At 37.2% G+C, this 25,190-nt stretch overlaps 3 protein-coding genes across 7 annotated transcripts; all 3 read left to right on the forward strand.

Annotated features, from left to right (window-relative positions):
* The first annotated feature begins 10,840 nt into the window (after positions 1–10,840).
* On the forward strand, positions 10,841–11,988 carry LOC110854751 (putative nuclease HARBI1). Its single transcript, XM_022103198.2, has 2 exons — positions 10,841–11,421; positions 11,480–11,988. The coding sequence occupies exons 1-2, from the start codon at positions 10,944–10,946 to the stop codon at positions 11,830–11,832; spliced, it is 831 nt and encodes a 276-aa protein (XP_021958890.1). The 5' UTR covers positions 10,841–10,943; the 3' UTR covers positions 11,833–11,988.
* A 1,063-nt stretch (positions 11,989–13,051) lies between these two features.
* Positions 13,052–14,118, forward strand: LOC110854752 (putative nuclease HARBI1). Its single transcript, XM_035855429.1, has one exon. It carries the CDS (start codon positions 13,504–13,506, stop codon positions 14,116–14,118), a length of 615 nt encoding a protein of 204 aa, XP_035711322.1. The 5' UTR covers positions 13,052–13,503.
* Positions 14,119–22,757: 8,639 nt separating this feature from the next.
* On the forward strand, positions 22,758–25,162 carry LOC110854659. Of its 5 annotated transcripts, none has more exons than XR_004835633.1 (5): positions 22,758–22,918; positions 23,231–23,320; positions 23,417–24,113; positions 24,206–25,065; positions 25,130–25,162. XR_004835633.1 is itself a non-coding variant. In XM_022103124.2 (5 exons), the coding sequence occupies exons 1-5, from the start codon at positions 22,898–22,900 to the stop codon at positions 25,151–25,153; spliced, it is 1,332 nt and encodes a 443-aa protein (XP_021958816.1). In that variant the 5' UTR covers positions 22,758–22,897; the 3' UTR covers positions 25,154–25,162. The 5 variants fall into 5 exon arrangements, 4 of the variants coding, with proteins under 4 accessions (XP_021958816.1, XP_035711108.1, XP_035711109.1 ...); XM_022103124.2 differs by having other exon boundaries at positions 23,417–24,036; positions 24,489–25,065; XM_022103125.2 differs by having other exon boundaries at positions 22,761–22,918; positions 23,240–23,320; positions 23,417–24,036; positions 24,489–25,065.
* Positions 25,163–25,190: the final 28 nt, after the last annotated feature.

Consider the following 25,190-nt stretch of genomic DNA (forward strand, 5'->3'; position numbering starts at 1 on the left):
TTTTCTTACTTTTTCTAGAAATTGCAACAATTTATAAGATTTAAAAATTATAATTTAAATTTCTACAGTGCAGACTTCATTTTTAACCTCCATACCAAATTTCAGTAAGTAGATGAAAGTAATATTTTGTAAAAATTGGTATGGATCGCCTTCTCTATGGTTACACTCACTGCTGTTACGCCTTGCTCCCCCAGTCCAATCTTATAACCCGTTTCGTATATCGTGGTCCAACATGCGTATAGTCAAAATTCCAACTACTCAGGCTAATTATTCGGGCTACAAAGTGGATGTTACATAAATGAAATAATCATGTGGGACAAACAAAGAGCTTACTCACGACAATGTCTTATTTATCATCGCAATCATCTAGCAAACTTGTTAGACTTAAACAATTTATTTCTTGAGGGATCTCTTGACAAAACAAATTTTGTGAGACTTTCGGCGTGATATCCTGCGAGTCGATTAGCATGGTAGCACTTCGAAAGTCTCCCAAAGCAACCAAAGGCATCTAGATATTTTCATCTTTTTGTCATGGATGTTCCCAATTTCTCTCGCTCATGATCACGAGGATGAGTGTGCGAAATAATCTTACGAAAAAAAACAATAGCTTGTTACAAAAGCTTTGAGAAATCTTGCAAATTTCTAAAAACTGCGCAAAAAAAGTAAGCTTAATGTGCGAGATGTTCGAGTTGACTGATAATTCGTTGAAGTGATTGCGCTCAAAGTAAATTGGATGATAATTTCCAAATAAGTGTTGGCCAAGATTGTACGGTACAACATTGACCAACACTTAGAATGGGTACAACTTGTACCCATCCGCTACAAATATATTATTTGATACCAACTACAAAAATGAACGTCATCGGATTATATTTTTTTGTAAGGTTTTCCATTTTAGGTAAGAAAATTGAATATTTAAATTACCCGGCCGGGTAGACCGGGTACTGAAGTGTACCCGGCCGGGTACCGGGTATCCCAAAACAGGCCGGGTATGCCGGGTACCGGGTAGCTACCCGGTACCCGGGGCAACCCTAAAATAATTAAACACGTTTCATGATTTTCCATAAAGCACACTGAAAACGATGTTATAATCCGTAAGCGGGAATTTGTATCTTCAAATTTCGCGGTAAAAATGCAAATTGTCGTTCACGTATACCATTAAAACTTCGTTGCAATTGAGCATTATGAAAAATTGTGAAACACGTGTTTAATTATGTATGTAAAGCTACATAATTAGAATATGTAGCTTTTCAAACCACAGTGTGGATCCACAAAGTGGACTGTGGTGTGGAAGGTGGACAAGATTTTTTTGTGGTTTGTGGAATTGTGGTTTGTAGTTTGTGGAATTGTGGATTGTAGTTTGTGGAAAGGTTTGTAGTTTGTGGAATTGTGGATTGTAGTTTGTGGAAAGGTTTGTGGTTTGTGGAAAGGTTTGTGGTTTGTGGAATTGTGGATTGTAGTTTGTGGAAAGGTTTGTGGATTGTAGTTGGTGGATTGGTTTGTGGATTGGTTTGTGGATTGTGGTTTTGTGGATTGTGGTGAAATGAAATGAACAGCTATGGTTGGGGTTGCCTCCAATAGATTTTTTCACGTTTCGCGTCAGTATATTGGTCTCCTAGCGGACAGGTTGACAATGCCAAATTTTACATTTTGCATTTTTACGATCCTAATACCTGTATATTGTATGGTGAATTTTGTCCGGTGCATCCCTGGAAAAGTGGGGTAGTCACGAGCCTTTTCCCGATCCGAGAAAATCACTTTTTTGCACGAGTGGCAAACTAATTTTTCCATCTACGCTACATTTTGTGCTGTCATTTTCTAACGAAAAGATATAATCATATTCTGTTTTCGAAAGCTTATCCAATTTATCAATTTTTATGATTTTTTCATATGCAAAATTAACTGCTAACTGGTTGAACCAATAGGGGGAACCCTGACACTTAACTTCACCGACCAGTCCATATGAACAACTGACCTGAGCGTCTCCACGCAATAAGTCCCTTATGTAAATGAGACTTGTGCTTTAAGAGTCAAACCACAATGTAGATAAATCTATATAACGGATCGAGTCAACACTAGCCAAACCGTATAGTCAAGCACCGTTGATCGATATTGGATCTTAAAAATCTTATCGATAAGATATGGACCACCACCCAAAATTATTGGAACCCCCAAGTTTGGTAGCGAACGCAAAATCCGATACATTTGTGATTTTCGGGACGAGCATTTCAGTTTCATCTAATCCCGCTGTCATACTCCACATGTATTTGGGCTGCCTCGTCAACAATTTTTGTCCCGATGAAAAACACAATTCCAGCGATGTAAGGAAATATGATGAACGCAGCGAGCGGAAGGATATTGAATAATATCAGTGTTGCATAGTTGAAAAAAAACCTGGGAAAAAATGAGATTTATTTTTATTTTTAACCAATTTTGGCCTAAAGTTAACAAAAAAAAACGAATGGGCATCGCAGAAATGTTCGGCAAGGCTAGACTTGTTGAAATGTCGATCTCTCCTTCAGACAAACTTTATAATGTCTGGTTTTAAAAAATCTAACCCAGCTAGTTGATACTACTTAGTTTGGTTTTAAGTCTAATTGTGCTATTAAAAAGTCAAATTTTAATAGTTAATGCACTCTATGTAACTTTAAAGATATTTTACTCCTGCTTTCATGTAGCTCACAAAATTCAGAATCCCACTTGCATTTACTTTCTATAAATGAAGCATTATTGTTAAGTGGGATTGTCCTGCGATGGTTTAAAATGTGTAATGAATAATGAACTTCATCATACGAATTGAAATATATGCAATTTATACATGTTCCTGTGGTTAATTACATCGCATTCAATGTAGTAAAGGCCCCTATTCGTTTAGGTTTACATCGATATATCGCCTCAGGTATTGCTCTACTAATAGTGTGTGCCATGCTGTGCCATGAATTCAATTTGAAAACAGTTGTATTCAGGTTTACTAACAAAACATTACCTGCAAGACCAAGCAAAGCAGTACTAGCAGGGTGACTAAGCACATGGCTGGTTTCCCTCGTTGCTTATACAAGATGGATATTTCTCTGTAGAAGTACAATCCTCCCAAACTGCTTCTTCCCGCTATGATTTTCCACATGTGCGTTTCCCTTTTGCCAAGATTTATGACCAACAGTCCAGGGCAGATGATGAGTGTTATCATTCTGCTTAGCTCCGTGAATGATGCTACGAGCACGATACTGCGAATTAGAAAGACCAAAGTTGTTGCTGAGATAGACATTTGTCGGGCGAAGTAATATAAAGGATCCAGATTGAAGTAAAGGCCGATCAAGGTGAGAACGACGGGGAGTTTCACGTATATTTTGAACATTATGGTTGCCAACCAGTTTACTTTTGTACTTATCTCCATTCCATTTTCCGACTCGGGACAAGCTGATAGAGAAAATTATAAAAAAAGTCATACAAATAGTTTACTCTCGCAATTATGTGTCGGACGTAAGAAACTTAATATGTGTGAAACGTAATATGTGAAACGAAAAGTATGTAAGGTACAGGAACTTCCAAGGCTTCCAAGCAATATAACGCTCGAGCAGTATATGATGATCACGCTAATCGGGACGTTATCCTCAAAGCAGTCAAATAACCCAAGTTTGTTGGTGAAGAATCGTAGCACAATCAAGCTACCGGGAATGGCAAGGAACATGATAAGGATGCCTATTTTAATCCAAAATTTACGACAAGCAAAAATTCGCCAGGTGACATGAGGTCTTTGATCCTTCTCGTCCCAGTGAAAAGGACACTTGCCAAAGAGGATGTGTCCCTCCATTATTTCTGAATAGGCTTGAAAAATACCGAAAGCTTGACTTATTTCTGACGTTTGAGGATCCTGCAGGCTGGACTTTTGTCAAGAATATCCAAGATATTAGTTCACTACATATTTAATAGGTTGCTTCGTAGTAAATCACTTCAGGTTGAAGTGATACGTGTGTTTTTGACTCTACCAACATATCCAGCAGTATCGTCGAGTATAATGTGATGGTAATGAAGCATTTACCACTTGGAAATTAATTGCTACTATGTAATCAGGTTAGAACTTACTACCACATTGATACCAGTTTTTAGTGTTTGGTCGGATATTGTTGAAGGAACTGTATATCAACACTGCTCCAAGTTGAATATTAAGCCTAGATATGTGTAAAATGTAACTCGACTAAAGTCTAAATTAAGGGATCCAATCTTGAGCTAATAACTTGCTAAAAGATACAAACAATATTGGTTTAGTTAAACGTTTAATAAATTTTATATTAAACTAAACGGGAATGCGTAAACCTATGTTTGGGTTAGGACGAAGGTAAATTTGTACATACTTGAACTTAATTAGTTGTTTATAAGAGAAGCTCGACGTTGATTATGCCATATTTTGATACGTTTTACAGCCAGGGTTACGCATGGCAATATACATAAAAAATTGTTTAAAGGTAAATATCAAAGAGTTACATTTATCTGAAAACTTGTGAAATTTGTGCCATTTTAAAATTTTGCGTTGATACAGGGTGTTAATAAAGTCCGATCCCATTTTTCCTGTAAAAAAGTGAAGGCTAGTATAAAAAAAAACTACCCGTGATACTTACAAAAAATGTTCGACATATTTACCTTAGTATTTGGTCTTGTTACCATTTACTTTAACCATGCCCTCAACTCTTTGTTTAAGGCTCTGTGCTAATTTTTCCAATGTGCCTCTGGAAATCGAATTCCATACATCTTGAACTTTTTTTTACTAGCTCTTCCCTCGTCCGGGGTTGTGGCTCTTTGTATACATTTTCCTTAAGTATGGACCACTGGTTCTTCAGGGGATTCAAATCTGGGCCGTTAGCGGCCCACACCCCCTTGCTCCAGACCGTTGAAACTTGCGTCTTGATGAGACTCAAACTCGCTTTTGCTGTATGGGCTATAGCACCATCCTGCATGAAAACTATTTTTCTTTCATTCGGAAATATTTCCTTGTTCCCCATGCTATCGAAATAGATAGGTAATATTTTTTCCATATAATGCTTTGCATTGACTGATTTGCCTTTTGGTATGATATGTAGAGGGGTCACGCAACGTGCACAAAATCCACCCGCTACCATAACTTTAAGCCCGAATTTTGGGATCGCTCTTGATGGTACATCCGATTTGTTTTCTGTCCTGTAACGAACATTTTGTTGGTTTAATTTTGGATATAGTTCAATAATAGATTCGTCAGTCCAAAGGATGTGACTGCGCAATTCTTCACCAAGTCTTTTTTCACTCAAATGGGCACTTTTCTGAAGGAGTTCTTCAAATTTCAGACGGTCATCGATATATTTTTGTGACATGAGAGGTTTTTTTGGTTAGTTTGTAAGCTGTGTGACCCCACTTCGTAGTTTTCACAAATTTTTGCACGGTCACACAGTTAATTTGCTTCTTCTTCTCTTTATAGCGTTTTGAGTCATTTAACTCCCTTGCTCAATTACGTAATGAACTACCGGTTTTCTTGCAAAGTCTGTTTTTAATCATTCTTTTTGTGGTAGGTGACACCTTTCTGGGTCGCCCTGGTCGCTTTTTGTCGTGGACAAAATTTTTATTCTTCCATTTCCAAACAGTTCTGCGGCTGCAGCCCAATTTTTGCACAATTTCTGTAGGTTTAAGCCCCTGCTGATGCAATGTTTGTATCTCAACTCTAAGATGCTCATGACTTACACGTTTAGTTGTTCCTCCCATGGTAAAAATTTGAAATAAATAACTTCACTGGTTCAAAAGTTCCAGCTGAATTTGTAACAACCACGCTCCAAAAAATGCATGGGATCGGACTTTATTAACACCCTTTAGATACATACTGCAGTTGGAGATAGTGAGATTTAACAATGCGATGGTGTGAAGTGTAACCCTCCGATTTGGTTGAAATTTTGAAATTATGTGGTCCATGTCAATACAACCAGCGTTTCTGCAGGCATTTTGTGCGATGGTCAGAATTTGGCAAAATATTTGAGGTCAAAGTTAAAAAAACGAGCGATTTTTACCTGGCGGAGGAAGCAAACTCAACTCCCATTCTCTCCCCGTGCTAAAAATTGCACATTTTTCAACTTTGAATTCAAATATTTTGCCAAATTCTGGCCATCGCACAAACTGCCTTGAGAAACGTTGGTTGTATTGACATGGACCACATAATTTTAAAATTTCAACGAAATCAGAGGGTTACACTTCACACCATCGCATTGTAAGTTATATGAACCTCAAACGGATCATCTATATGCTACACACATAATTCCCACTACATTCAGATCAGGGTAAGGAAAACCCCGGGGTTTTGCTATTGAAAACCCATACCCCGGGGTTTTACCTGGGTTTTGCGGGTAGTCGGGGTAGTCGGTGTAGTCGTGGTTTTGGGGACAAACTGAGTCAGTGTCTCATGTATTAAGTTCAGAACTGACTGAAAAAAATCATTTTTTCAGTAATTTCGCAATAAAACTGATTATTAATTATATTTTAATAAGTAATTAATATGTAGAATTGCTAGCAATGCCCTGTTATCATACTTTTTTAAAATTTGAAAACCCCGACTACCCCGACTACCCGTGGGTATTGCTCAAATTTGCTACCCGAAAACCCACCAAAACCCGCAATACCCCAATACCCCAAAAACCCGGGGTAGCATACCCTGATTCAGATTATCTGAGCTAAATATGTAGTCTTCTATAAACTTATGCCAGGATTGTCTAGTTTGTGAGCTTCAACAAATCAAACCAAAAATTATTAATCTAATAGCACTTATCCATTCGTTAAATACCTGGTTTGGGGCAACGATAGAAGGACAGAATTTGCATGTCCGTAAATTTTACCTCGCTTATTCCACCACATGGCGAAAACCAGCGCAGACGTGTGATTCAAATTGCCATATGATTCATAATTGGTGGCTTGATTGCTAGACAGAACTCGCTAGAACATCCCCGTATACATAGCTCGAAAAAGTTTCGTTTTAAGTAGGAATTTCCGAATCCCTGTTTGGAAGGCTGCAATGATTGAACAAATATTGTATGTATTCATTAATTTCTACCAAATACGTACAAATAACTACAACTTGAAAAGTTATCAAATGATAATACATACATGTTTTCCTTTGATATATATCAAATTAAAGTTGGCATTTACCAAGTTCAATTACAAGTAGTATACACAACACGCACGTAGACATTTGTCCAGGACAAGATGCCTGTAGCAATAAATTGTTTCTTAGAAAATATTATTAATCATTTACGTAAGCTACTTGTTCGTCTTTATTGCGAATAATGTTTGTCCCTTGGCTAATATTAAACCTAAAAGTTGGTCTTGCAGACAAGACCAACGTTATTTAGATAAATATATATGACATCAATTTTGATAATGTACATATGCACATCTGTATCTATTAACAGCCACATCCATATTGTATCTGAATCTGGTAACTTAATGCGTATGTAAGTATGTAAGTACACTTCTAAAAATCCATTGTTACAATATCTAATACCAAGCGGTTCCAATTCATGTATGACTCTACTAAAGTGGTATTAACAAATAATACCGTGTAGTAATAACTCGGTATAAAAGTTTTACCAAATCGGTAGCAAATTTGTACGGACTGGTATAATTTTAATTCCGTGGTGTAGAATATCTACCAAGAAATCGATACCTGCATGACTGTACCAGATTTCTAACATGTCTATGTGGATCAAAGTTCATATCTTTATTGACAAATATTTGGTACGTCGTTATCTTCGGCGATCAGTTCAAGCTCCGAAATCAATGGCACCGTAAATGCAGACGCAAACAGAATATCTAAAATGCTAAATCATTTGCCACTATCATAATAAACAAATTTCTTTGAAAATGAACTCTCATTGTTTTCTAATCTGTGAAAAAAACTTAACCTACGCATATGAGTTAACCTACATACATACAAGCTGTATTTATCTGAAAACTAAAATAAAATTAATGTCAGATCTGTGCCAAATATTGTGTTACCCTAATGTATTTAATTAACATGCATATTTGATATATTTAACTATATATATATATGTATGCACAGTACGAAAGGAAGACACCATTAATGTGTAACTGTGTCGTCGTCGTAACGATTTGTTTTTTAATTAAGAAGATTCCAAGTCAGTTATGAGACTAGTTACTTGTCATTCAAAAACTTGAATTCTTAATCGCGTCAAAGGTACCTTAAACTACGGCGTAATTTTCATCTTTAAATATTTATAACTGATTCAGTTGGCAAGCAACAGTCGCCTGGTGAGGTTAATTTTTAAGCTTTGCAAAGTCATGCCCACTAAAGGAGGAATTTTTAAAGTGGCTAAATTTTACAAATTTTGCACATCTTTGTTCACCTTCTGCATTTTTGTTAACCTTCCACATTTTTGCATTTGCAAAAAACATGTTTAAAGCATCACGAATTATTTACAACAATTTAAGGACAATTGCTGATTAAATTTATTTAAAAAGTTTAAGAAACATGCCATCGACAGATAATGTATGAATGAAACTCGTTTGTAAATGTGTTTAAGCCTAGTCTGTCGAGCTCTATTATTTGAGGGTCTGACAATTTATTTAGTCGCTGGTGCATTTTCCAACCTCAACGTCCAGCTTTCGTCTGGACAGCTCTGTTTGTATAAGATTTGTGTGTGAAAATACATATAATTTTGGCAATTCGCATTGGGTGTCATACTAAAGTAATCATGTAATGTTTAATGCATTGCATATCCCCTACGTAATACCCCAACGTAAGTTATGAGTAGAAGACACCGTTAATATGTAATGATGTCGTGAGTATTTATATTTCAATCAACAAATTCCTAACGCCTTGTGTTGATCGGTTCTCCATTCTAAAACTTGAATTCGTAATCGTGTCAAAAGTACCTTAAACTACGACGACTTAATTTTTACAGTGCAAGATTTAATGTTCATTTAGTTGGCAAGAAGTAGTCGCCTGGTTGGATTGATTTTTAAACCTTGTACATAGAGTCATGTTTACTAAACGAGGATTAGTTGAACTGGTAAATTTTTAAAAATTATACAAATTTTTTCAAAATTTTCGTAACAAATAAAACTGGTATTTACGTATATGTATGGTGTAGGCAAATTTTTGCGAACCAGTATAGTTTTAGTAAGAAGCAGTTGCAAATTTTATATGTACATGTGCAGATATCAATACCTGCCCAAGTATACCGAGATTTTTAAGAGTGTACGAGTCTGTATGTAGATTTTTAGAAGACTATCAACGTGTAAATTTAGACTTTTTTATATCATACAAGGAAATATGTGCTTATTTTAGTTTATGTTGCATAGATTATATTTTTTACAAGAATTGCTACGATGAAAATTATTCCAATTTTTAGCCATTCCTGTTTGCAATTCTGGGCCCCATTTCACCAGCGACTCCGCACACCGCACTCTGCAAATTTTTGAAAATTTCGATTGCGGAGCGTTTCATAGGGCGATCACTTTCGGGAGTGCGGAGTGAAAAGTGCGGAGAAAGATTTTTCCGTTTGCGGAGTGAAAGTTGAACTGCCTTGTTTCATGGGCACTCACTCTTCATAGTTGTTTTTAGTTTTCTCTGCACTCTTCACAATTCTCTGCAAAGTGACCGATCACTTTGCACTAAATAATTCTCGCAAGTAAATACGTACATTTTTTACGTAACAAAATTTTTAATAATAATCATCAAATTAATTGAAGATTTACGCACAACATAGTTAGTTTCACTGATAAATTATTAACATTTATGACTTGTGGCAAATATACTAATTTTAAATCTGCAAATTCAACTTTTCTTGTGTGAAAGACGAGTAAGTAAATTTTAATGAATAATATATTTCGTTGGTATTGTATTAAAATTCCATAAAATTTAGGATGGATTTATTGAATTTGATTGGCGATGATGAGGATAACGTGGTTGGAGTTAGAGATGTGCAGGGCAGGCATTTTTCATTATCCGCCCTACCCTATACCCTACTTGGCCCAGCCCTGCCCTACCCTACCCTATAGGGTAGGGTAAAATTGAAACCCGGGCCTGCCCTACCCTGGAAAAATAAAGCCCGCCCTAGCCCTACCCTAGATTTTCTTAATCAATAAAAGCCCTACCCTACCCTAAAGGGCTTCGGGCCCAGGCCCTATTCATAATTGTTTATGTAAATCGTTTAAAGCAACTAATAATATCAATATATTAAGTTCGCAATTATGATGATTGAAAAAAATTATAATGACATTAAAACTTTAAAAATGGTCTAGTAATTTTGTAAATCAAAGGTAATTTCGTTACGTTTCCACCGGACAAAAATGAAGTTCTTGGCTCTCGTACTCCTGTGGTTCAACAATTCTTATATCTATGGAATGTGACGCACGAAATTTTGAGTCTTTTTGCAACTTTCGAAATTTTGTGTCGCCACACCAGTAACAAATGTCAACATGGAGTAGTCAATCTCCATAGTATAATCAATTTTAAGTACTTGTAACACAAGTGAATTAATACAGCAGAAAGATGACAAGATTGTCCCGCGTCTCATTTCTAATGGCCTGCTCGATGGTTGACTGCGTTATTGTAAAGCAGAAAAGCCCTACCCTGCCCTACGGCATATTGGTGTACATACAAAAAAGCCCGCCCGTCCCTATGCCCTACTTTAAAAAGCCCTACCCTACCCTACCCTTAAAAATTCAGGGTAATAAAAGCCCGCCCGCCCAAAGCCCTATAGGGTAGGGCAGGGTAGGGTTTTTTTAGGGTATACCCTGCCCTATGCACATCTCTAGTTGGAGTCGTGCGAGGGCAGAAAATTTACAAACCAAGAATCAATTTTGGATCATTCCACGATTTCCAATTTAAAGAGAAATTCCGCTTACGCAGGTCAGAAGTCGAACTTGTCCTGCAACGAATCGGTGCATTTCTCCCAGCATCGGACAAGAATATGTCGTTGAATCCCAGAGAACAAATACTACTTGCACTTCATTGGATGGGAAATGGCGAACCCTACCACGGACTTGGAGATATGCACGGTGTCTCGAAGTCTACCGTTTGTCGTGTGGTCGATCGAGTGGTGACTGTGACAGTAAATCATTTTTTACAGGATGTAGTAAGATGGCCGGACGACACGAGTGCTATTGCGCCAGAATTTTTGCGCATTGGGGGATTTCCGTCTGTTTGTGGATGCATTGATGGGAGCCTAATCAAAATCGATTCGCCTCCCGTTAATGAGGAACAATATGTCGATCGAAACGGAAACCATTCTCTAAATCTAATGGGTATATGTGGACCGGACCATTCGTTTTATTTTGTCTCGTGTCGCTGGCCCGGCTCTGTCCACGATGCTCGTGTTCTAAGACGATCTAGCGTGACTGATAGGTTTACAAATGGATGGCGTCCTTTCCCTGGGGCTGTGATACTTGGTTAGTTTTCAGCACATGCTAAAATATATTCGTGTTTATTAAATTGAATATTTACTAGGGGACTCGGCATACCCACTCAAAAGTTGGCTAATGCCCCCCATTGTAGAGGCGAACAATATCCCGGAGACAATTCGGTACAATAGGGCACACAAAGGGACAAGAAGATTAGTCGAGTGCGCCTACGGAATTGTAAAGGAGCGATTCCCCTGTCTTAATTATATGCGATTGCGCCCAATTGTTGCAGCAAAAGTGGTCATGACGTGTATCACCTCCCACAACATTGCATCACGGGATGATTTTTTAGTTGATCTCGAAATAAATGATGACAACATGCCTAACGTTGAAAATTTTCCAGCCGAAAGAAATGGGAATGAACGACAACAAGAATTCCTTCGATATTTTAGACGCTAAATGTTTGATAAAAAATTATATTAGCAGAAATATACTTATTCATGTAAGAAAAGGTTTTTACAAAAATTATAAGTAGCTTTAAATAGCCCAATGTTTGTATACAACCTAACTTAAAAAGATACAATTATTCATCAAATAAAACTTTTGTATATTCAGAAAGTGGAAGACTTAAAGTTTTCTCTAGCTGATAAGCCTCTAAACGGGTTTTATAAATTGTCACCTCCATTAGTGTGGTTTGCAACTTTTTTCTTTTTAGCTCTTCTTCGTCAGCAGAGAGCTTCGCTTTACTACGGTGTGGTCTTTTCGGCAAACGACTAGAAGGCCCATCGGAATTTGGCGTGGATTCCAAGACATCCTCGTGGTGCGCGTCTTCCACATTCAGTTCCGGTTCACCACTTTCTCCTATTGGTAACCCATCAATCACGACTGATTCGGTCCCAATTATCTGAAGTATCAAGTGGTCCACATCATCGAGAACATTCTCTTTTCCTCCCCCAGTTCCTGTTTTCCGTTTGTTGTCCCTCTTTTTCTATTATGAAAAATTCTGATTAAGTATAAAAGTGTTGGCATTTTAAATTAGAAAAATTTACCAACGCCCTAGATTTCCAGACTCCGAACACTTTATCGCGAACAAAGTCAAACTTTCTTTCGTTGCTCCTTATTTCCAATGACTTCGCTTTCAAAAGGACATCGTTCCAAGTTTCCAACTTATTTCGGTTTTCTAAATCACTTGAAAAGTTCCCGAATAACACAGCCTTCTTCTCCTTAATGAAGTTAAGTAAAGCAATTTTCTTTACTGCTGGAATTCTTGGCGTCTTAAGTTCAAAGATAAAGGCATAAATACTTACAATAATACAAGTAAATGTGAGCTGTTATTAATAATTGACTTACCATTGTTGATATTTAATTTCAGATGATTTTAACAATTTTTTATAGTACAAATTAACTTGAAGTTTAGACGATGGATAGTAACCAATATGATGAGAACGAAAAGATTACGGAGTAATTGCAAAGTTCAAGTTTTTGAGGAGTGAAAAGTGCAAAGGTCATTGCCCCCGAGAAACGCTCCGCATTTGCACTCTGCAACTCTAGAGAGTGCAGAGTGAAGAGTGCGGAGTGCAGAGGTCATCTTGGTGAAATAGGGCCCTGGGCCCTATTTCACCAGCGCTCCGCACTCCATACTCCACAAAAAAAATTGTGGATTTGTGGGGTGGAGCGTTTCACAAAAGCAGAATTTTGTGAAGTGCGGAGTCCAGATTGTGGAGTCAAATCTTGGGGAGTGCGGAGTGAAATTTGACCTTCCCCGTTTCACCAAATTTTACTCCGCGAAAGGTCATCGCTCGAAACTCTGCACTCTACATATTTTTTTGCAAAGTGATCGGACACTCTACAACTGGCTTTTTTGTGTTTCTCTTTATGATTTTTATCAACATAAATTAAGTGCAGACGATTTTAGCCGTATTTGTTCAAATTATTACCCCAATTAAATGAGTTGTAAAATTCGTAGTTGTTAATTTGTCCTGTGGAAAAAAGTGCATCATAAAACAAAGCTTAATTTGGAGTGTTATCTCAGCCACTGAAAATTTTGTCACCATCTACAGAAGTAAGTCCGTCTTCATCTTTGTGGTGTTTATACTTCACGTTTACTGATTATGTACCATTTGTACCAGAATGGATATCAACGAGTTATATTTCTCGGATAATGAAGAGAACAACCCTCAACCAAGGGTTTATCGTCCAAGGGTAAATTTTGATGAACGCTTCATCAGTGATTTTCAATTTAGAGAAAAGTTCCGACTTCGGCGAGCAGAAGCTGAGTTTATTGTAGAGAAAATTGGACAGAATCTCATAAATTCAGAAAAAAATATGGCCTTAACTCCACGGCAGCAACTACTCGTTGCACTTCACTGGTTAGGTTGTGGCAGCCCTTACCATTGTGTTGCTGACATGCATGGAATTGGAAAGTCAACGGTATGCAGAATTGTTAGACGTGTTGTGGACTCAACAATTGAAATCATGTTTCAAGATATAGTGCATTGGCCGGATAATACGGACGACATTGCCCAAGAATTTTTAAGGATTGGGGGCTTCCCTTCTGTGGCAGGCTGTGTGGATGGCACACTAATCAAAATTGATTCGCCCAACATAAACGAAGAACAATTTGTAGATCGGCACGGGAATCATTCGCTAAATTGTATGGTTATATGTGGCCCCGACTATTCGTTCTACTTTATCTCCAGCCGCTGCCCGGGTTCAACACATGACGCTAGAGTCCTCCGCCGATAGAATGTTTGTGACAGATTTGACGGTGGTTGGCGTCCATTCGCCGATGCCGTGATTTTGGGTAACAGAAAATAACTCGTGTCAATTAAAATTAAAACGTCTTGATTTGAAGGAAACTGTGTAATTTTAAGGTGACTCTGGGTATCCACTTAAGAGTTGGCTCATGACACCAATGCTCGACGCAACTAACGACATCGCCGAAATTCGCTATAATCGGTGTCATAAGGGGACTAGAAGGATCGTGGAATGTGCAATTGGTATAGTAAAGGAGAGATTTCCGTGCCTAAATATGATGCGTCTTCAACCTGTAATGGCAGCAAAAGTAGTAATGGCATGTATGACGTTTCATAATATCGCGTCACGAGACGACTTTGAATACATACTTCCCAACGAACTCCCCCCAATTGACAGAAACCCCGATCTACAACTTCCGTACGAACCAAGTGGCGTCGCTCGTCAGCAGCAACTAGTTAACTACTTTCGTTATTGATTCCAGCATTTCAACAGTAATCATATTTTAAAAATGTTATCTATTCAAGATGTTTATGTATATAGTCAAATATATACAAAATAATTTGGATAGTAAATAACGTTTAATTGTTTAACCACAAATTAATAAATTTTGTACAAAACTAGAAAAACACATTTTAAAATAATTTTAAAACATTTCAACTTGAAATTATTTGAAAATTTCAAAACAATTAAATATAATTAAAAACGGGTTTCAACATTAAAAGCAAGAATACAAATTAATTATCACTGAAGAGGGTCTCGGTGTGCATAGACTTAGGAAGACTAAGTTCTCTCTCGATTTTCAAACATTCCAGTTTCGTTTTGTATACCGTAATTTCAAGTAATTGGTTTTGTAGCTTAATTTTTTGGCCGTTTCCTCTCTTTGATTTAATTAGTTTTGGCTCAAATGCGGTCGTTTATTGGGCCTGTTTGAAGTGGATGAGTGTGTCGAAGGAATGTCTGCATGCTCGCTAAGAATTTCAGTATCGATAGGGATGTCAGGATCTTGCTCTAAATTTGCCGGCGCTCCACTCTCGCCAACATTCAAACCGTCGAAGGCGACAGAATCCTTTCCAATAATGTCGAGTATTAAAAAATCCATGTCGTCTAAAACCTTTTCGCGTCCGCCTCCTTTTCCAGTCTTGGTTTTATTATCTCGCTTCTCCTAAAACAATTATACCTTTATATCTACTAGTCTATTATAACGCTCCATAGCTTTGCAATACAAAATAAATTGTCAACATTACGCAACAGATTGCTAAAATGATGGATAATTAAGATGGTTTTACTCACTAAAGTTCTAGTTTTCCATGCGCCGTAAACTTTGTCACGAACGAACGCATAGTTTCTTTCGGCCGAGACAATTTGTAGCGACTTTGCTTTTAAAAGTACCTCGTTCCATGCATTAGTTTTTGCTTTATTGTCGAGATCACTAGAGAAGTTTCCAAAAAGTATCGACTTCTTCTGTTTGATCATGTTCAACAGAGGCAGTTTATGAGATTTTGCAACTCTGGGAGCCTATGATAAATAAATGATGGAATATATTTAATCCTATATTTTGTGTAATTAAATTAACTTACCATATCACTTGATTGAACGATCACGAAAAGAAAACAATAAATTTATGAAGGTGTAAGTCGTGTGAGAAGTAGAGGATGAAGCGTAACATTGAGAAAATTAACAACTTCTGAACTTTGGGGCAATGAACTCCGCATTTTCACTCCGCAAACTTTCATTTTTGTGGAGCGAAAGTTCGCGGAGTAGGTCGCCACTGTGAAACGCTCCCACTCTGCACTCTATAAATTTTGTAAAGTGCGGAGTGCGGAATCTGGAGTGCAGACTAGGGTGTGGTGAAATGGGGCCCTGGTCTCAAACAGTCTCGCGAATCCACTTCATACCAGAAATCCTGTTGGAGATGGGACACAGGCCGTGGAATTTGGATCCAGATCATATTCATCGCCTTCCTTTAAAGGTTTCGAAAACTAAGAATATGCATAGACAAAATTAACCGGTGTCTCTCTGACCAATTGTTGGTAATAAATTTATAAATTGCTTTCCACAGATGGCACGTTGGAGCCCGGAAGGCTTACATCTTTTCAAAGTGTGCCCAAAAGTTTAGTACGAACTACGATCTGAATTAAATTAAATTAATTATCGTTAACACACAAATAAAGAAATAAATTTGTAGGTATCTGAAGCCCAGATTGAGACAAATTTCATCCCAGATTTGGAAACAAAACGGAGACCGCGTTGGTATTCAGGAGCTATGCCATTTATCATTTATGGCGGGTGGTGAGTAATTCAAATAATCTAAAGTGCCCATGTTTTTGAAGGGTCATTACTTAATAAGTAAGAGGCTATCATAGTTTTAATTTTTTGTGTGTTAGGAAAAATGTGAAATTATATTTGTACCCGTATAATTTTTATGAGTCGATGTGCAATCGTATTATGTAGGTTTCTACAAATGAAAGCATGATTACTGCAAGGGTTTTAAAAGTCCCGCATGTACCGCCACGTGGTGAATTACAGTATTTTGTTGTGACATTTCGTTGAATATATTTCTTGGATTTCAACAAGTTGTTTAAGATGTATGTAATTATGTAAATCTATGGTTTCCAACTAAACCCAGGATTAAAACTGCTCGCCTACTTATGCTTAGATTCTTTAATTTAGTTTTAGTGTAATTCGGGTCAAATTTTCTAAATATTTTGTTTCTTGTACTCACGCGTTTCACAGTTCGCCGTACGGAAGTAATTTCCAGCGTAACTCCATTGGAAATATTATTGGTGGCATACCAGTTAGTTCACAGAACCACCATAACACTAATTCGGGGAATAGTGGATCCCCAGATATGAATCATCCTTCGCCCGAGTTTCTTTCGCCACTGGAATTTCCACACACTTAAATATTTCGACCAGTCATAACGCCAGAAAATTTAATTATACATACATAGATCCAGCACCACCCACTGAACACAGGGTTCTTCGCGTCACCTAACCGTCTATGCTTCGCAATAAGTGCCAAAGACATATCCAATGTGTAATAATACAATGGATCCAGATTGAAGTAGAGGCCGACCAAGGTGAGAAAGATGGGGAGTTTCACGTATATTTTGAATAATATTGCTCCGATCCGGTTTATCCGTGTGCTTATGTCCACTCCATTTTTTCCCTTGGGACAAACTAAGATTCTATATGAAAGCTGGCCGGCATAAATTTTATTGAACAGTAATTTTACCTCGTATAGAAATTCCAACGTCGGAAACCTTGTTACATGGGGCACACAATCAATCAGTTCTACATCAACGCGCCCAGTATTTTTAAATTTTCAAAATTTTATCGTGAACGTAAAAATAACGTGTCATACATAAATTAGGCTATGGGTTGATCTTTTAAACAAGAGACTCTCTACCATAAGCTTTGATTGTTAAAAATTCAGTTATTTAAAAATTATACCCTAGGGTGCCAGGTTATAGGGCCGAGAGACTACAGACTAGGTCAGTCTTCAAATGCGCGTAAGTTCTTGCATACCTTGCGATAGTCGTTGAAACATTGAAAATGTCCGATGAATTTCCTGACTGACCAGCCCTTCCCATAAATTCATAAGCGGTAGAAATATAAACCAGATTCCTAAAATTAGTATAGCGCCGGAGAAGTATAAGCTGAACACGTTAATCGGTACGTTATCGTCAAAGCAGCCAAACAAGTTCAAATTATTGTTAAAGAAGCGCAGTATAATTAAGGTAAGAGGAGCGGCAAAGAGTGTGACAAAAATGCATATTTTAATCCAAAATTTGTAATACGATAAGATCTTCAAGTTTAGGTGGGGTCTATTGTCCTTGCTGTACAGGTAGAAAGGACACTTGCCAAACAGAATGTGTCTCTCCATAATTTCCGAATAGATTTGAAAAATTCCAAATATTTCGCTTATTTCTGATTTTTGGCGAGCTGTCATTCTGAATTTCGTAGATGCGTGTCAGCAGTATCGATTTTGTTAACTAAACGGTACGTACAAACGTACATATGTCATCAATGCTCGGGGTGGACTGTTTGCCTTTTTCGAAGTTCTAAATTTTTGGGTAGCTTAGGTTATTAGCGTAGTTTAAATAGAAACATGAAATATTGAGCTAAAATATATGTATCTGCAAATTATCATGATAAATGGGCTGTTTAGGTTGAAAGTTTGCTAAATTTTGAATAACTGTTGGAGAAAAAATGTTTATCCCACGAACAAGGTATTTAAGTGTATTTAATGAGTGTAATTGGAGAACAATCTCTCGATCTCTAATTTTTATAATATGCTATATTAAGTATAATTCAGTATTACATGTGCAGGCCCCGTTCTAGGCAATTTGGCGCCCTAGGCAAAACCATAATTGCGCCCCCACTCGCACTGTCGGCGCTCCTATGCACTTTGCCACACCATACTATATATTTAATCCTACACAAATTTGCATTTTACACTAACAAGAATTGCACTACCACAAATTAGCATTTTTAAGTAAATGTAATTGAATATTTTTAATCGCTGAAAAAAATCATTTAATATTATGGCAGTCATTAAGATTTTTTATTAAAAATTAAATCATATTAACACAGGAGTTTAATTGGACGAATTTTAAATTGTGTATGCTCAGAAAGTAGCTATTTAAGAATATAACGCAGGATTAAAATAAATTTTCACCCCCAAATCTGGATTTTTCAAAATGCGATAATTTTTTTAAATTTTACCCGGTTTAAAAAATCAAGCGATTTTTGTTCAGAATTTATTCCCCGAAATTATAAAAACAATTTTTCAAAACTTCCAAAATTTTAAATTTTCATACTACGAGTATTTTTTAATCTTCATAGATTAAAAATGTCAATTTTTTATATTAAAAGTAAAAACAAATGAATTTTTTTAAATTCAGAGCAGTAATTCAGAGCAAAAATTTTGCTTAACATTTTAACTCACGTTAGATTCGAAGCGTTAACGCGGTTGAAAAAATCAAAGTTTTAGCTTAAAATTGGTTTCAAAATTCTGCCAAAGGCGAAAACAATAGAACTCAAGACAAGTCGGCATGTTTAGGTATTTTTAAACGTGAACACGTGAACAATTGAAAATTGGCCCGGTTAAAATCGGAGATAACCAGAACCACCTAACACTTCTGCATTGTGAGTGTTACAAAGAAATTGCTAGTTTATCTGGCCGGATTTTCGAGCAAAAAGTTGTGAATAATACTTACAACAAGAATTTTGTGCTATAGATTTCAGTGAAACTCAGTTTTTTATATGCTCTCTTCCACGACAAATTATAAATTCCACAAAGTTGGTTTTATCTAGTGTACAGGGGCTCCTGCCGGCGCCCCCAAAAATCTTGCGCCCTAGGCGGTTGCCTGTACCTAAAACGGGGCCTATACATATGTATAAATAGTGCTCCATCACTGTTTAGCATGAATCATCAGTAATACTGGAGGCATTCCAATTCCTTTCAAGATAAAGGTCAAAATGTTCGAATTTTTTGTTAATTTAAATAATTACGCTTTTGACCTAAAACCGTCTAAATTTGGTGGAATCTTTCTAAATTATCTTACAAATTATGTATGTTGAACTAATTTTTAATATTAATCATGAATTTAGAGGCCAGTTTGCCAAGTTGGTGCGTTCTTAAAATAATTGTACTTGATGTGATAAAGAGTCATATACGTGTACATATATCTAATTGCCATAATGAGTAACTTTAGCAGGAGGCAGGCACTCAACAAAAATGAAGAGGCAGACGATGGAAAAACGAGAGAACTGCACCCGTTATAAAAAATGGTATTGCTTATGAGTGGATGATGTGCCGCTAATATACCATCAGATTTCATCCATTATTTGGCACATCTAGCATATTATTTGCAGCACTTTTCTTTCACCAAGTTTTACTTGGTGCTAACAAAACATCAACAAAGCATTTGTTACTGGAGATCTCCCTTTTTATCGCCAGCAAGGATTATCCCAGCAGTATCATTAAAGCCAGCCACATATGTACTTGCTTTCCTTTGTCCTCTTTGCAGGATGTCGCTCGTCAGAAATTACGTTGAAGCACTTCCATCTCTTCCACGAACTGCATGGACTGTGCCCATGCAGATTTGTACAAAAGCAATACATTATGCTTTTAATTAACACGTTGAATGCTTAGTTTTAGCTACATAGTTGTCTTGTAATAAAGTGACCACTTTTTTAAATCTTTGATGAACATCACGGGGAACATCATGATATATATATTTCTCCCTCAATTTTTGTAGCTTTTTCTTCCAGCAGCATCAGCATCATCATCATATCCTCAGCATTGTGGCGAAAGATTTCGGGAATAAAATCAATTCGTGGATCTATGTGTCCGAAGATTTTCATACTCCCCGCTATGACCTAGGTATCAACTAGGGTTGCCGCGGGTAGCGAAAACACTACCCGTTACCCGACCCGCTACCCGCAGCACAACTACCCGTACCCGCACGGGTACCCGTGCGGGTACCCGTTACCCGCTATGAGAATTATGAGAATTAATTTAAACACTAACCAACCTTCAGAATTAATTAAATTTAATGAATTATTTGCTAATTTGGGATGTTCAATAGTTTGAGATAATGCTGTGCATGTTACGAATGCCATAATTCGCTAGATATCATCTGATGATTCTCAAACCAGACTTTTTGGCTTACAATGGAACCTTTTTCAAGCTATACCAGGATTTCTTAGCGAATTATATAAAAAAAAAATTAAGCCAAAACTTATGAATTATCACTGATCTTTCCGTTACATTCCCTTTAAAGAAAACTATGGGAGGGGAGAGTTCAAAGTCCACCATCAACCATGGTCTTCGCCCAGTGGAGGCAAAAGATGCAGATCATTTACTTAAAAATTGAACTTTGGCTCCAATGTTTTTCTTTAAAGTGGACATTCAACGGAAAGTATCACGCGATTCCAAACTTTTGGCTTTACTTTTTGATATTCTCGCTAGACAATCTTCGTGTAGCTTGAAAAAAGGTTAAATTTTTAGTTTGATTTTTTAAACTTTGATTTCAATAAAGTTCTCAATAAAAAATTGTCTACGAATAAAATTTTTGCTTTCAGTCGGATTGAGGTTTTCACCTTCAAAGCACAAATTAAAATCTCTTCAGTATAACGTAAATAGACACTAATACAGGACAAATTAGTATTGATATTTTAGGCTAATTATGCTTGAGAAACAATAATTTCTCAGCATTTTCGGGATGTTATAAGCATTTGAGGCTGACGTAGGCTTCTGTGACCTCAGAATAAACACGCTCGCTATAAACGCCAGTAGCTGGCAAATGGCAAATAGCAAATTTTAAAATGGATAAATAATAACTTGTCACTTTTATAGGTAAATGGACTAAGGAGGAGAGACCCTCTACATGCCCCTCTCAGATCTCGATGCCCTTTAGATATGTTGGAGTACCCTATGAGTCTACAAAAACCCTCAAGTGGTTTGATGCCATGGCCCTATTTGCGCCCGCCACACCCACTCAAAGGTGTAAAAAACACGAAAAAAGCCCTGTTTTCATGTACTTCAACTGTCACCAAAAATCTAATTTTGCTCGGAGTTTCATAAAATTTACATTTTTGTGATCCCATATACTTGTGTGATCATATGCAGTAGCAATCTCAACTTTTTTGAAATTTTGCAAATTTTCGAATAATTCATGAGCAGTGGAATGTCCTAAAATTTCGGAAATTTTAAAAAGGTTGAGATTGCTACTGGATATGATCACACAAGTATCTGGGATCACAGAAATGTAAATTTTATGAAAATCCGAGCAAAATTGGATTTTTGGCGGATTTTTGACGTTGACAGTTTTTGTGGTTTTCACACCTTTGAGGGGGTGTGGCGGGCGCAAATGTGGTCATGGCATCAAACCACTCTAGGGTTATCCTTCACTCACCCTGGGCTACTACATATGCAAAAGGCATCGAGATCTGAGAGGGGCATGTAGAGGGTCTCTCCTCCTAAGTTGCTGCTAACTTTCTTTGTGAACTGATTTACGTCGAAAATTAAATAAAAACTGAACTACCCGTTACCCGTGCGGGTAGTTCTTGCTACCCGCAGATAACGGGTACCCGCAAGAATCGTGCGGGTATGCGGGTAACGGGTACCCGACCCGTTACCCGCGGCAACCCTAGTATCAACGCCGACCAACAAAAAATTTGAAACGGTGGTTGTAGTCTTTCTTGTCAACCTCATCTGAAAACGTGTAGCAGCCTGTTTCATACCACAATGTGGTAACTACATGGTGGAAGAAATGGTAATAAAGCGTTACCATACTACTGCTGATGGTAATACCTAATCCTACCGCAGAGGCGAAATACGCAATATTATTAATACCTTAATTAGGTTAGGGTTATTAATATTTTTAGAGTGTAGGATCGAGTATGCTCAACAAGTTCAGATTTTTCGTTTCATGAATAATTAAAGAGCGCATGAGGCATATTTATATATGTATGTATAGGCGACAAAGTTGTGGTGGTGTTCAGGCAGCTGCAATAACTCAATACATACATACATACATATGTATGTAGGTAATTAAGTTCATACGTATGTACGTCGTCATACCCACATCAGCTCTGCACAATTCATCCCATATGATTTGGTCGTCATTACATGTGTATGCATAAATATTTGTGTATTTCATCTCTTCCTTTCTGTATTTTTTTCCCAAAACACGAATTAAATTTCAATATACAATAAAAAATTACGCCATTAAAATTACGTGTCTTTTATCGTAATCATGTGGAAGGAGAAATCTGAAGTAAGACGAGTACATATCTACATATGTACATACATATCGTGTTCTTCTCGAAAATTAGTACATTGTTTATATACCGTCGATACACTATTGATGGCCGGGTCTTGAGCCCAATTTTTAAAAAATTGATAAGCGTGTTATCTAATTACGAGTCGTAATTTACGACATTCGTCTAATGCATGTTCTTAACTGACATACATATATTAGGGAGAAAAAGAGCCGGGTCACAAATTATACCAGGGTTGTGATTGTAGTCGGTCCTTATAACCGGCTATACATATATAAATAGAGTACCTAAGGTATGTGCATTATTAGTTTTTGCAGGAGGGACTTGCAATATGTTACTCTGACGAAGAAAATAGCACAGAGGCCTGTACGCATTGTGGACCTGATCTAATTCCAGATGTAACACGAAGTTTTTTCAACCTCAAAAAATCTGAAATTGAAATTCGTAACTGTACTTTTTACTTTGCCATTTACATGTATATTCTCACTTCCCAGGTAATTCCTCATCTTTGCAAATTCCTTGCAACCAAGGACATAAAACGGTGTCGACTAGTCTGTAAATCATGGAATTACAATGCTACGCATACTTTAAAGGGGAGGACAACTATAAAAATTCGACTTTATCCGGAAAATGATCGGGATACGGATCCCTTTAAAATGTGGGACGGTATCGTCCAAAAAATGCAATTCTGTCAGGTCAATGTCCACCTGGAGATTCTAAACCAACTGGAATACACCCTCCCACCAGTGGGCCTCAAAATCTTTCCCCCGGTGGGATTTCTTAAGTCCATTTTTGTCCAGGTGTATAAAGCCGAACAGTGGCAGAAAGATTTGTGTGACAAAATTGTACTGAATTCGGCCCTGACTCTGGAGAAATTAAGGTTTGAATGGAGACACGATATGGATTATTTCCCTTTCCTGAGAGGCACCACTTTCCCTGAATTATGGGAACTAATTCTATGGGATATCTGGGATCGGAGAGAGAATGATGGTCTCCTTCTGGAAAGAATAGGCCAAATGATTACGGAAGCGTTTCCAAAGTTGGAATATCTCAAAACTAATTGTAATCAGCTATATGAAATTGGAAAGATGGGATTCTTGTCGAATTTTCCTGGGTAAGTAGTTTCGTAATATTTGTTGATCCTCGACCTGTGGTCTATCTAAAATAAGAAGTCACTTAGAAATCTCAGAGGTGATCTGACATAATTATTATTATTAAAACATGATTTAAATAAGTAATTGTCATTTGTTAATTCTATCAAAATTTTTGAAAATTTATCAAAGGTTTCAAATTTTCAAACGTATTTATCTCTGAGGCGTGACGAAATGTAACATTTGGCTAAGCAGAGGACTGTACGGAAATGATGTGAACGATTTGAGGGGGGAGGTTAAGGTATCCTATCCTGCCCATGTTAATTATACCATGGATCCAATAGCTCACACCGGTGATGGTAGGGGTTCACAATTTCCCAAAAATCAGTCACATGCTTTATGTCTGGCCCCTTTCCCACATGAACCATAATCTGGCTGAAAATATGACCTAATTTTTCTTAATCATGTCAATCAGATCACTTAAGTCCTTGGAATTGACGGGACAATTGGACGCCAAGGGGCTAAAATATATCGCTAAAATTCCTAGCTCTTTAAAGAAACTTGTCTTCCATCAGGTTTCTTTTGATGCTTATGATCCCTACTTGAACAGACTGCCATTTATGCTGCACAAATTGCTCGAGAAACATTCCCCCACTTTAGAAAAACTCGCCATCGACATATCCTGGCCGGATGGGTGTGAAAAATTGAAATGGGGAGTCCCAGTTTTTCCAGCCCTCAAAAGTTTCCGGATCTGTCACCCCACAACTTTTGAAAATATTGAGTTTCGCGATAAACTCGTGACAGGAAACAACTGGATACGACTTGATTATAACGTTTGTTTCCCGAGTTTGGAAAGTTTGCATGTCTCCACAAACGAATTGCACGTGGCGTTTCTTCCCTCGGCAGAAAATAGAATTCTGATTGCCAATTCGGTCAAGAACGTGGAAATTGCGGTTGAAGATGTGCGGAACAAAGAGGAAAAATTAGCATTCTATAAACGATTATTGGATGTTTTTCAGAACGCGAGAGATTCGGCAAGCGGAAATTTAAAGGTTGTTTTTAATCATATTATGGAAATTTAAATAAGGACTTTAACTTATTTATGCATATTTCCAGATAATCGTTACATACAAAACGTAAGCGTTCTGAGGAGTGATTTGTTACATAATTGAAGACA

The sequence above is a fragment of the Folsomia candida genome, unplaced genomic scaffold, assembly GCF_002217175.1.
Source record: "Folsomia candida strain VU population unplaced genomic scaffold, ASM221717v1 Fcan01_Sc010, whole genome shotgun sequence".
NCBI classification, from domain to species: domain Eukaryota; kingdom Metazoa; phylum Arthropoda; class Collembola; order Entomobryomorpha; family Isotomidae; genus Folsomia; species Folsomia candida.